We start from the raw sequence: 13,073 nt of genomic DNA, 5'->3' as shown, positions 1-13,073 counted from the left end.
ATTAAAACTACTTTGTTTCCTGCCTTTGAAGGCTGCTTTAGAAAACATAGAAGCTTTCATGTATGGTGTTTGTTATAAAATGTACCTGTGGGCTCTTCTCTGTACTTATTTTTCTTCTTAATCTGTTCGTAAAAGTGTTTGTGCTATCCTCTTCTGGCAGAATTGTATGGGACTGCAATATATCCACTAAAACCTTGCAATAAGTTTAGATCCTGGAGCTTGCTATTGTTTCAGAGGGAATGCAGTATTGCAGCATTCTCTCTGAATGTGTGTGATTAGAAATTTCAGCACATGCAGAAAGTGTTACAGTACATAAGAGGTTTGCTAAAATGCATTGGGAGAAAGTGTTATCTTTCTACTCCTCAAGGCAGAGCTGCATCCTGAACTTCGTGACACTGTTATATGCCAACTCACTTCAACTCACTTTGTTAATTAAAAATCTTTAATTGTTTTCCATCAGATCAGGGGATAGAGATAGTCTGAGAGTCATCTTAATGTAATTCTATATTTGCAATCAATCAATCCTGATTGATTTCTTTGATAGAGTAATATTTATCTAGCTATCCCTGTTCTTCCAGAGAAAAAGAGGAAGCTAGGGAATGAATGACTTCATTCTTCTCTGCTGCTCACTGCCAAAATCTGTTGGGATGGAAGAATGCGACTTTGTCCTTTCCCAGCAGTGACCAGATCTGACAAAGAGAGCAAATAGCTTTAAACACACCAACGCTCTGCTTTCATCAGCTTCTGAAGGGAAATGAACAATAAAGGTTCACCCATCTTCAAAGTCTGCTCCCAAGTCAGAAATACAAGGACATGAGGGTTTACTTTTTCTGAATTTGTTGTGATCTGTGAATACGTGGAAGTTGGTTCAAAATGCACCTGTATTAGGCTCCATCTTCCTGCATAAAGTGATTTTTAGTGGCACCGGGAACAGAAATCAAAAGCACAAAGGGTTGGGGTCACATGCCTTGTTACTGCCTTTAATCTTTCCTTGCCTTTTTGCATCACTGCCTAGCTCCATGTTTTGATTGAAGAACACAGTACAAGTGTAGTTTGTCTAGTCCATGGAAACAACAAACATTCCTAATGAGCTGGAATAATGACAAACCCCTGCAGCTTCACTGTTTTGTGTGAACACCTCAAATGTCTTGTCAATTAGACATCTGGAGGCATTAGCAGGTGCTGGATGCTTTTCCCTCTAGCTACATGCTTTTTTCATTTAAAAAAACTGTAAGACACCTATGCTTTTTTCAAGTGCAAAATAAGGTTGAAAAAAATGGATCATTAATATTGAGGGTAATACTTCCTTGGTGGTATGAAATTTGTGCTCTACTGAATTAAAACATTCTGTAATAGTACTAAGCTTTTTCGAAAGTAAGGGAGCCTAATCATTAATAGACTAGAGTGACCTAATTAAAGTGATTTTTCAGGTGGAGGAAGCTAAGAGGCAGCTAAACAATAAAATGGTACTTCAAGCACCAGTGTACTGATGTGCTCAGTTAAAATGATCAGATTTACTGTGTTAGTGGAATAATGCATTCAAAATGCTGTGCAGGTAGTGTCACACATGGCATCTACTGCAGTGAGGTCCAGGAAAGACTTAAATATTATCACAGTGGGTGCTGCAGCTGTACAAATAATAATAATTTAGTTGTAATTATTCCTTTTGGCAATTCCAGCAGCTTCTCTGAAATAAAAGTACTTAAAAGTACTGTTGGTCCTCATAGCTTTTTATGTTGATAGCGACCCTTGGATATTTTGTGAAGTTCATTGCTGACTGGGTCAACATGTGAAAATTGATTCTCCTTTAGATAGTCTCCTAAGATCCTATTTGGATATCCCAGAAAGTGATTTAGAGGGAGACAGAAAAAAGGAAATGTTTTTCCCCTCTCTAAAGACTAAATAACTACAAGTTCTCAGCAGTGTCTCCAGAGAATGTAGAAATCTCAAGAGTGGATGGAGAGCTGTGGAGGGACAGGTGTTCACCTCTTTTTAACTCCTCTGTTCTGTGCTTCCCTTTGCAATGGGCTTTATTCCTCCTGGGCACGCTGCACTTGGTGCAGGTGGGAGTGCAGCAGGATTGTCCCTGCTCCAGGTGGGAGTGCAGCAGGATTGTCCCTGCTGCAGGTGGGAGTGCAGCAGGATTGTCCCTGCTCTGGGCAGTCCTGCAGCACTTGTCTCCTGGGAACAGCCCGCCCTAGACCGTGCCATATGGTGAGGAAAGCAGGACTCTGTCTCCCCCTGCTGAGTCATACCCTCAGAAAGAGGTCAGAGGGTTTAGTTTTCACTCAGCTAATTAACTTCTGCTACTAATCAAATAGCAATTAGTAGATTGAATGTTTAATTAACATTTCATAATTAAGAAATGAAATTCTCATAATGAAATAGACTGTAGTGAAAGGTATCTCGTTCTTTCTTCTCTTCATTATGTATTTGGCTGCCAGTTTGCTCTGATATAATCAGTGGTGGGAGAGGTAGTTAGTGGCATATTAATTAAACTCTTGTTCTAACTTATAAGTGGATTTTAAATTAAAAATCTTCCCAACTTGCATTTGAGAGTAAATTATTAACTTTTACTGAGGCTACACTGACGTGATATATATTATTATATTGCTGTTACATTAATCTCCTCTCAGTAAACTAGGCTTCAGTTTTAGGATGCACTTAATTTCTTGCACGCTGTATTTTTACCACAACAGTTTGCATATCCATATTCAAGCATTGTGCTTTTTTTCCTTTATGTGTTGCTTGACATTACAACTGAGTTCCAAAATAAAGGGAAAAACCGCTTTTTCATTTCAATATAATCTGCTGACTTTCCTCTGGCTTCAGAGCCTTGTTGTTATTTAGAGATGTTGATAAACTTCTGCCCAGACTTGTCCATGTGGAAACTGCTTCTGATAAAGATGTTTTCATGTCTAGGATGAAGTGGTGAAGTTGACAGATAAATGTCTTAACAATGCAATCGAGAGTCCAATCGTAGCAGCAAAGTGGCTTCCAGCAGATCTCAAAAGCAATATCCTGAAGGCCCAGGCAGAAGCAGGACACAAGGTAAATACTCGACTGAGCAATGCTATGACGCTCTCAAATGTTTTATTTCTCTTAAATTGCCTGATGTTGGAGAAGGTGCCTTGCAGATAAGGGTGTTCAAGAGCCTTGTCCCAGGCAGAGTCAGAGGGTTTCTCACAGTGATAATGGGTCTGTCCTGGAATGGTTGCCCAAGGAGGAATTTCTGTCCTTGATGATTCTCAACAGGTAACAGGACAAGACCCTTTGCAAGCCCTGGTTTGTGAGGTCATTGAGACAGGCAATCTCCAAAAGTTGTCTTCTGATCAAGCAAGTATTCTGGCACTAAGACTGAGCACTTTGTATGTTGTAGTAAATTCCTTAGCAAATAACAGTATTTTATTTGGTTTTGTTAGTGAACTATTTATTTCTGCACTGAAGTTGTCATATGGAATTGATGTTCTAAGTCCCTGAGCTGTAGATGAGCAGCACGTTTTTGTGCTGGGATAGAGACACTCAGCTCTACTGTGAATCTGGCATAAGATGGAAACTGGTATCAGAAATGTATGTCTGTTCATTTCTTCCTCTCAGGTTGGAAAAGATGACAGCATGACAGGTGTCAAGAATTCCAATATTCAGGAGGCTGCTGCCAGGTAGTGAATAGATTTGTAAGAAACATGTTATGTAGTTACCTCACTACAGAACTGAGAATCTGCGGTTTAGTTTGGTCTGCCAGTGGCTCAGTCGCCATTGCATTTTATCTTGCATAGGGTACCTTAACCTCATGAGTGTGAAATGGTTTTGAGATTAAAACCAGGATTATAACTGCTGAGTTTTATTATATACAAGATAATACAGATGCTTTTTATTCTGTCATACTTGCTGACCATTATTACAACAGCAATTTCAATCACTAATTATTTCTGAAATGTGAACATCTTCAGTATAGGGAGGGGATGGGTATGTTCACAGTAGGTGCTTTCTAGTGGATGAAAAAAAATTGTGTACAAACCCCTGCAGTGACAATTTGCTGAGAATTACTAAATATGAAATGATTGCAGGGTCCAGTGGAATTGCAGGCATTGAAAAATGTAAAAAAGGTTACAGCATCTAACTTCTGACTGTTTGTGAAGATGCACGTGTGGCAGACCTCAAAGAGCAGAGGCTGATACTGTAAATAAAACATAAAAATAAAATCTCCATTAGCAGTCCCAAAACTGTGTTGTAACAAGTTATTCATAAAGAGCTTTCCATAGAAGGTTGTACCTGTTTTCTGTTTTTGTTTTTTGTTGGTTTGTGCCAGGAACCTTATCCTGTCAGGCAAATCACAGAGCAGTCCCCCAGCGACCAGTCCAGTATTCCAAGATCCAAGAGAGCTGCTGAGAGCCATCCCTGCTTCAAACACCTTTGTTCTGTAAGTGATTCTGGAGAAACATATTCCTGGGGTAAGGGGGACCACGTGGAGGTTACAATGAAAAGGCCTGAAAAGATGAGGAACAGTTGCTGAGCATTTAGGCTACATCCAAGCAGGTTTACGGATGCATTTCTAATTACCCTTGCAGCAGTTAATCAGTAGGCCAGGCCTCGGGGTGAGTGTCCTTGAGCAGGAGTGAATCTCTCTCATCTTCTGAGAGGACTGAGATTCCTCACATCCTGCTGCCCCTGGCTCTAAAGAGGAAGATAAGAGGATGACAGGAAAGGCTTCAGGCAAATTAGACACAAGGGCTGAAGAAACTCCTTTCAGATAGAAGACATCGATACTGTTGGGTCTATACAGAGCTGTAGCTGGAACTATGGGAGAGAGCATAATCTGTGGAGGTGGTCGGAAGGCATTTACATTAACATACAAACACCAGTCTTTTGTCTGCCTCCGTGGAACTGGTGTCAAGGTTTTGAGCTGTCTGGGAGGCAGCCCTGTTCCATGCTATCCGGGCAGGGTGCTAATGAGGATGTTTTCCTTTCAGTAATACCTTGAATGAGGACAGTGCTGACTCTAACCATGAGGACCTGCTAATTCCAGCTAATCTGGCTCCAACTGAGGAGGCTGCTGTTTCAAAGGTATCACCACCTGCCAGCCTGGAAGGTTTCTGTGTCACATTCTGAGCTCCCGATGCCTCCAGGCAAGCCCAGCAGATGTTGCTGCATGCCTCTCATAACTCAGTGAATGCCAGGCGCTGAGGAATGCCAGAGAGTGCTTTCTAAAGCAGGCAAGGACACTGCACAGATCTTTCCAAAGGCCATTTCTGCGTGTCATTTCCAGTTCTTGGTGTAACTCTCATTTTTCTAAACTGGTTGTTTTTCTTACACTGGAGAGAGCCCCTTGCATCCCAACGATTTCATGCTCCAGTAGGGAGACGGTAGGGATGAAATTCTGACATAGGCAGTTCCCATCAAAAGAACCACAGAAGGAAAAGTTTAAATTTAGATGTTCATTTATTATATTTTAGTTACCTTAAGATATTTTTTGACTGAATTTCATGAAGAGCACAAATTCGGGGATTAAACTTTCTTTTGTCTCTCTCCAAAAGAAAAGTAGAGTCCAATGGACCTGTTCTGCCTTTACTTGGGCAGACTGACAGGTTGTTCTGGATGACCAAAACACCCTGCCCTGTAGCTGTTGGGCCTCTAAACCAGTAGTACATAGTTGATCCTCCTGAATAATCACAAATTTCACCGAGTTGCAGCACCCCACTCCAGACCTTGCTGACATTTCGAATGGTGCCGTAGCCCACCTTCGCAGAGGGCAGGGGACACTTTCACTGCTTGCTTACAGTGGCAGTGATGTTGTTTCCAATACTTTAATGAGAATAAGGGAAATCAAAAGGCTATAAAAAAGATCAAATGGAAATATGTGGAAAACCAGACCTGATAAAAAGCGATGTTCGTTAAAGATACTGGTCTATAACTCAGGAAGCCACTAGAGTATTCAGTAGACCTGTGTGGTTAGTACTGGGAACTCAATTCAAAACTGATTTATTCCATAGAGCACTCCAGATGACCAGGACGTTTCCTTAACATCACTGACAGAGAATCTAATTGACTTTACAGAAGCCACACCTCGGGTAAATGTATTTCAAACCCAAACTTTTTCCTTTGCACGTAACATGATTTTTACTCACGGACTCTCCTCTGGCTTTAGTGTCTGTCTGCCAGGCTTGTATCTGCGGCAGTGGAAAGGAGTGATGGACAGGGATCGCTGCTCACTTGGCCCCCACCTGCAGGGTGGATGGGGTAGGGGTAGACTTGACAGCTTTGCAGGGGAAATGAAGGAACCTGAAGAGTGAACCTGAGTGTGCCATAGGAACCTGTAGTACTGTTTTAGTAGAGCTGCAAGTGCCAGTCTGCTTCTCACACTTTTGGGGATACATAAAGGTTCAGAAATTAGATGGGAAGATGTATGTACATGTGTGTATGTCTGTATATATAGATATACACACAAATAATTGAATAGTAAATTTGTAATGCTAATCAAGCCTTTTATATAGATAAAAAGAAATCTCTTAGAATCTATGCTGGCAAAAATGAGTTACATTGTATGCACCAAGAGAAAGGGGGAAGAAAGAGGACCTTTAAACTCTTCACAGTAGTGTGCTCTTGATTAAGGTTGTCCACAAAGCACTAAAAGATGATGGATTCTTTCCTTTGGAAGGGAGCACTGAGCTGAAACTGCTCCCAGTGAGTGTCTGGCTCTGTGCTCAGTGGGTGCCACATCTCCACCTAATCACTAGCGTGATTCAAAGGCTAACAAGGGGCAAATTTCTGGGATTGTTTTGGGGGAGGTGTTGTTTTGGGAGGTACGCTATTTTGACAACGTTCTCAACTACTTTCAACCTTTTTATTGAGCTTTTGTTTGTTTTTTGTAGGCATCTTCTCAGCCCATTGTAACACCGAGGTGGATAGTGCCAGTGAGTTACTTGATCATTTCTTAAAGGAAAAATACGAAAGCTTTTGTCATGATTAAGAAATAGGAATTCAAGTTATAAATAATAAAATACAATAATTTTTAACAGTTTGAAGGTCTGTAAATTAATGTACCAGACCAAAAATAAAGCAAACTAATTCAGCTGGAGTAAGTCAGACAACATACCCTGTTAATAGTTCAACTTCATTTTTGCTGTATTGTACTGCAGGTAAATGCCATAAAATACCTTAAAGAATTTGTATTAGTAAAGCCCAGTCTGGAGTTTAATGAATCCTATTTTTGCCATTTATACATAAATCATATTGAAAAGTTAGCTTGTCTTGTCCTGGCTGATGTTATGTATAGATAAAAACGTTGTTTGAGTTTCTTGTTTCATTCTTCCCCTTTCAGACCGGACTGATTTCCAACGGGCCTTTGGGAAATAATGTTGCCTTGTCTTTGAAGGCAGTGAAAGGCAGCACGGAGACCCTGATGTCCTCAGCTGGATTGACACCATCCCAGCAGGCACCCGAAGTGAGGTGAGGTCTTCTCAGCTCACTCCACAAAGTCTCTGTGGGCACTCTAATTGTTTCCATAGCTGACATAGTTACAGAGGCCATTTAGACACAATGCCTTGTTTTGCTGTGCTAATAAACTGTAGCTCTGTCTCATTTTATAGCAATTGAAGTATGACAAATAAATGGATGTGTGTATATTATAATTTCACTTCAGTTTCTTTCCTTATCTGCTCACATGTTCTAATGCTAGACTAAAGTTAGGGTACAGAAAAAAATTCTGAGAAATCTCTTTATAGTGTTTCAGTACCTGCCAGAGGATTGGTGGGTATGGAGAGGGATGCCCCTGTTATTTCCAAGCTATAAGGACGTCAGAAAACCAAATTAGTAGAAGCCTTTTCCCTTACTATTCCATTTTGCCATGCTGATGCGGCAGAATGATGTCAGTGACCATCAGGCCTTGCAGTGACCATCTTTAAAGAATGGCAGTGGTGGTGCTGCTGCACTGTTAAAATTTAATTCAGTTTGCTCTGCTGCCATTGTCCATTAGAAAGGTTTGTCTGTTGGTGTCATTAAATTAAAAGGGGAACAGCCATGAATGCTCTTTGAAGCAATATTCTCTTGTAATCCAACATGACAGACCTTTTTGGAGGCGTGTATTTACAGAGTCTTATATTTTTTCCCTCTTTTAGCCCAGTTACTGAGGATGCTACAATAAGAACAAAATGTTTACTCACCACTGAACTCTAGAAGAAGGAGTCTCTGAAACTCTCACCTTGTAAAAACTCAAATCTTCTAACATATCTCCATGGGATCCTTCCAAAAGACTTGCTTGGGATCAAACTTGTGCTGAACTGGAGTCAGCCAGCCAGCTGGTTTGCCAGGATCCAGGAAGACACTTCGGCATTTTTCACAATCTAACTGGAACTGCAGCCTGAACTGGGATATAAAACCACATGCACCAAAAGATCCTTTTGATCTTCTCCTTTGGGAGAAGCGAAATGTCACCCTGGAGCTGGTTCTGAGCTGAGGAAAAGAAAACAGTTGTGTTCTGCTCGTGCTGGGTTAATTGCTCCTTACCCTGAGCTGGCTGTGGTGCTGGAAGGTGCTGCAGAGCTGTGGGCTGTGAGCACAGAGCCCTGCTGGCTGTGCAGTAATGAACCTCCAGGGATGAGGAGACCTCGCGGGGCCACCTCATGGCCATGCCCTGCACGGGGCTCTCCATGGTGGTCACTGTCCCTCCCGTGCAGCCAAGAACGTTTTCTTCTGTGTGATTATTCTCTCTGTTTTTCCTTCGTGTTACCAACACATACTCTCCTTTTTGGCCTTAACCCCCTTAATAATCCTTGCACACCCTATGACAGTACCTGCAAAGCCTGACTGTTTAGTCCATCAGTGACCAGCTGTGTAGGCTGGATTTGAGCTGCTGCTCACTGCAACCAGGAAAATGCAAATTACCTGCCAAACAGTTGTAGTATTAGCAGAATGCATATTATACTGATAATTTCATTTGCTACATGATTCAAATACATGCATTTTAGACTAGAGATCTGTATGTTTTAAAAGCCAAAGCGGTGAAGGTGTTGAGTGCAGCTTGTTTCAGGAACTGCTTATTGATTAGTATTGTTGTCTTCTAGGGCTAGAAAGGAAAACAGTTTTCTTGTTTCTCTTCATGCTGTTTCTGGGTGTTTTTTCCAGACACTGTGCTTAAGGAATACTTACCAGGTATTTTTGCAGCATGAGGATACAACTAGATCAGTTTTCAATACCACTTTGAATCCTGTTCCAAGTGTCATCTAATTGTTGTATGTGGAACAAATAACAGAAAGACTAGGGTGAAAATAGGAAAAAAGGATGAAAAATTCCTGTAAGCAATTCACGTCTCTTTAGAAGGAAGGTGAGAGCACACTGCACAGCGAGGGGAGGGTTTTGGGTGCTCAGGTGAAGTTTGGGGTACAGTGCATACAGTTCAGAGATCATTTGAGCTCTGGGAGGCAGTATCATCACATGGACCCTGACGATATAGCCTGTGAAAACAGTAATGCAGAGTCAGAGGGGAGGAGAAACAAAGGTGATTAATCCCACATCTAACAGGGAAGCACAGGTGAAACAACTGTGATCTTTCTTTCTGAGGAAGAGGTTTGAACATATGACTGGGGTTGGAGGGCATTTTCTGCATAGTGCTGCTGTTTGTAGATACTTACATGCATGTGGGTGTTAGAAACAAACTTAAATGTGAAAATTAGTTCTGGATTCTGCATGCACAACTTCATTTCTGCCCATTGGCTGTGTGCACGTGTCTCAGTGTAAACAAAAGTTGGGACCAAACCACTATGGGTAGTGCAAGTGAGCTGGGCCCAGCGAGGCTGCTGCGTTCAGACCAAGGTGTTTGTGCTGCTGTTGCTCTCATGCTCTTCTTTGCAAGATGCTGAATTCATGTTGAGGGAGAAGCCACATGATTTTATATGGCCCACTGCCACATCTCAAAACCCCTGAGACCTTAATAGAGGAATGTAGGGACCAGAGAAAGCTTGTAGGACTGACCTAGCAGTGACTCTGCAGGCGGTGATTTGCAGCCATTGCCTCAGGAATTTGCCAGGATTTCAGGATTAGTGGCAGGTGCTGCAGGTGCCTCTCCAGCCAGCAGCAGAGCAGCACATGGGCAGGTCCTGCTCCCAGCCCTTGAGCTCTCTCATTGCTACTTCCAGTTGAGTATTGGCTTTTTTTATACTTTTACATCTCAGCCTTACTTATTAAAACGTAGAAGATTCCTGATTTGAATATCAAATGTCTTAGTCTGGATTAATAATGCAGTTGCCAGAAAAGTTCCTGCAGGAAAAGGGAAGCAATGGCTGCAACAGTCTGCTTTCTGCACAAAGCCAGGACTGTGTGTGGAAACTTGGCACTTGCTATTCATCTGTTTGCTCAGCAGCTGAGCTGGCATTCGCCAGCTACATGTGTTGGGTTTGTAAATAGACAGAATGCAGTAGCATTTTCTTAGGCATGTTTGATATTTGGCTCTTCCCGTTGGGTTCAGGAGCTCTGCGAACTGTCAGCTTGAATCCCTCCCAAAACTGGAATAACAGAAGTTTACAGTTTTCCAGCACTGCATGTTGAATACCATCCTTAGATTCCTCCAAGCCATCACAGCAAATAACAAGTAAATAGTGTGTGATGAGTGTGTGCCCTAAAATCTAAATGGTTCCAAATAACCAACTGTTCTTTCAGCATGGTCAGGATAGCAGTGTTTGGAGGGAACTGTAATTATACATGCAGAGAAACTTCAAAGGGGCGAGGCTTTCCTCAATTTTCAGAGGATTAATATTTGAAATTTCTCATAAAAATGCAAATATTTCAACTGGTAAATTGGGAACTTGCAATGTCTAATAGATTTGGGGCTACAAACCCAACTCTTCCCAGCAAAATCTGATACTTGGAGCAACTATTCACTCAATTTACCTTGATGTAGATTATATAATCAAATCACTGCTTATGTAGGGAGCCTGGCAAGACCAAGGTGACACAGGTTTGTGATCTGAACATCCTGCAGTTTGGCTCACTGTTCTGGTTTGCAGCTAGAAATACTGTGTTAGAACATGACTGCCTAACAGGTAATACAGCATTCCTCATGACCTGCATTTTATCAGACACAAATAGGGCTAATAGTTCCTACAGTTAGTGTTAAAAAGTATCACTTAATGCCTGTGTGCTACTGAGATAAAAGGATTTTCCTAATATTGTTATGCTATTGATTGATTGGCTCTAGGGTTCAAGAATGTTCTTAAAAGTCTAGTTTTTGGTATTTATTTAAAGAGATTTATAAATAAAGCTTTTGTGTGAATCTGGTGTCAGGATGTTGGCAGGTCTGCCAACCACTGAAAAACTATAAGAGTTGACAGGAATGAATGCTAAGTGATTGCATCTGAAAGTAAAAGTGATTTTACTCCAGTCACATTCTGTGATTGGAGTAAAAGGTTTTATAGAAACCTTGGTGTTTATAATAACAGTATCCCTGCCTTACCTCAAACTGATTAACCCGAGAGAGATGCATTTCAGTCTTACCGATTTAAGACCATCAGAGTCTGCATGTGCTGTGTGCATTTACAGACTTAGGAAATGGCATTAAAATGTGGGAGTTGAGGTTTTCTTACACCAGAATTAAGGGAATCTCTTCTTTAGTTCAGTGGTAATAGAGGTTAATATTAGGTAAGTTACAGGACATAAATTACCTGCTTTCCTGTTACTCAGTCATGGTTAATGAATTATCTTGAATGTATTTGACTTCAAACTTAAATTTTTCTACTTTGTCCAAGACAGCTATGTAAGACAATTTTGGACAATGTTTTGGACACAACTTCAGCAAGAAAATTTGCAGCCCTGTTAGAGCAGCTCAGGTGAGCAGTGCAGCTATGTGTGGGTCTCTGTACAAGCTGTTTGCTTTCCCTTTGTCTGCACCCTGCTCCTTCCTTCTGCTCTCATGAAGCATGTTGGGATGAGCGTGTCCTTCACAAGCAGCACTGGATGTATTTTTCACATTGTGAATATATTCTGGTACAACCCAAATCTACTGGTGAAGTGATAGCAGCTAGCAGCCAGCTAGCATTTAAAGCTCTATCTGGGCACAGTGTTTCTGAGTTTAGGAAGCTGTAGTATCTATATACATACATATATATATATGTAGCTGTTAGACACTGTAATGTCACAGCTTTCAAATGCAGCTGGACAATTATAACTTTTCAACCAGAAGATAGACCAAGATGTACTAATGGCCTTTCAGTGACAGAGGTGTGATCTGGGTGTGTTTGCTCCAGGTGTTGGCACTGCAGACAGGAGTGCAGGTGCTCGGCACAGCCCTTAAAGCCATGGCCCGGCTCGGTTTCACTGCTGGCCTGAGGAGCAGGCACTGCCGGCAGCGCTGCCACACCCACAGGGCCGGGAGCCACAGGATTCTCCTGCAGAATTCACCTCCTTTTGACTGCTTGGCTTGGAAAACTCTGCTCCATAAACACACACACCACCCCTACCTATATAACTGGACAAACTTATTTTTAAAGTATATAAGAATATTTTTTTAGCTAGATTTGTTTTGTTAAAGCCGCACTAACTACTGTATTTTTACTTTTTATATGTAAAGCTTGGCAATAGGTCTCGATGTATAATTTATTTGTTGGGTTTTTTATAAAACAAAGTGCACCCTCTTGCTTCTGTTTCACTATACTGGTGACGTATGAACTGTCTTAGGCACTGCACTGAGATCTGTATTGAAACTGTACATGGGAACAAGTAGATCTGTAGTTCACTCAACCCAGTCTTGGAATGTTTATACTGTAGTTTTGTCTGAAATACACCATGTCAGTGCAAAACTCTCGCAGAGTCATCTTTAAGCCCCCTGCGTTACACCGGCACAGCACTCAGAGGTGGGTCAGCTGGGGCTTGGGACACCGGCTTGCTGCTCCAGAATTAGCCTGTTGTCAGTTAAAACTTAACTTAGGACAGCACCAAAGCTTGCAGGTAGATGTTTAAGAATTAAATGCCTTTTTTCCAACAGAGCTGAGACTGTCCACGAGGACTGTCAGGTGTCCAGTGCCTTTGAGAACCAGTCCCGAGGTGTGTGCCCAGAAGGGGAGCCCGAGCTGCCTGGTGTGGTTCCA

General features: G+C 41.7%; 1 protein-coding gene across 6 annotated transcripts in view; it reads left to right on the top strand.

The window, feature by feature from the left end:
- Nucleotides 1-12,785, top strand: part of EPB41L5 (erythrocyte membrane protein band 4.1 like 5) — a 53,554-nt gene extending 40,769 nt beyond the window's left edge. For 5 of the 6 annotated variants that reach the window (XM_012574947.5, XM_030277224.4, XM_072932019.1 and 2 more), the window contains exons 19-26: nt 2,923-3,051; nt 3,598-3,659; nt 4,310-4,420; nt 4,971-5,064; nt 5,991-6,068; nt 6,870-6,911; nt 7,319-7,446; nt 8,115-12,785. In XM_012574947.5, the coding sequence (XP_012430401.5) occupies nt 2,923-3,051; nt 3,598-3,659; nt 4,310-4,420; nt 4,971-5,064; nt 5,991-6,068; nt 6,870-6,911; nt 7,319-7,446; nt 8,115-8,172 (702 nt within the window). In that variant the 3' untranslated portion in view covers nt 8,173-12,785. The remainder of the gene's footprint in view (nt 1-2,922; nt 3,052-3,597; nt 3,660-4,309; nt 4,421-4,970; nt 5,065-5,990; nt 6,069-6,869; nt 6,912-7,318; nt 7,447-8,114) is intronic. The other variant, XM_030277225.4, reaches the window with a different exon arrangement.
- The last annotated feature ends 288 nt before the right edge of the window (nt 12,786-13,073 follow it).

Source organism: Taeniopygia guttata, chromosome 7 (assembly GCF_048771995.1).
Source record: "Taeniopygia guttata chromosome 7, bTaeGut7.mat, whole genome shotgun sequence".
NCBI lineage: Eukaryota > Metazoa > Chordata > Aves > Passeriformes > Estrildidae > Taeniopygia > Taeniopygia guttata.
Note: the sequence above shows the minus strand (reverse complement) of the source record. Positions and strands in the feature narration are given on the sequence as shown.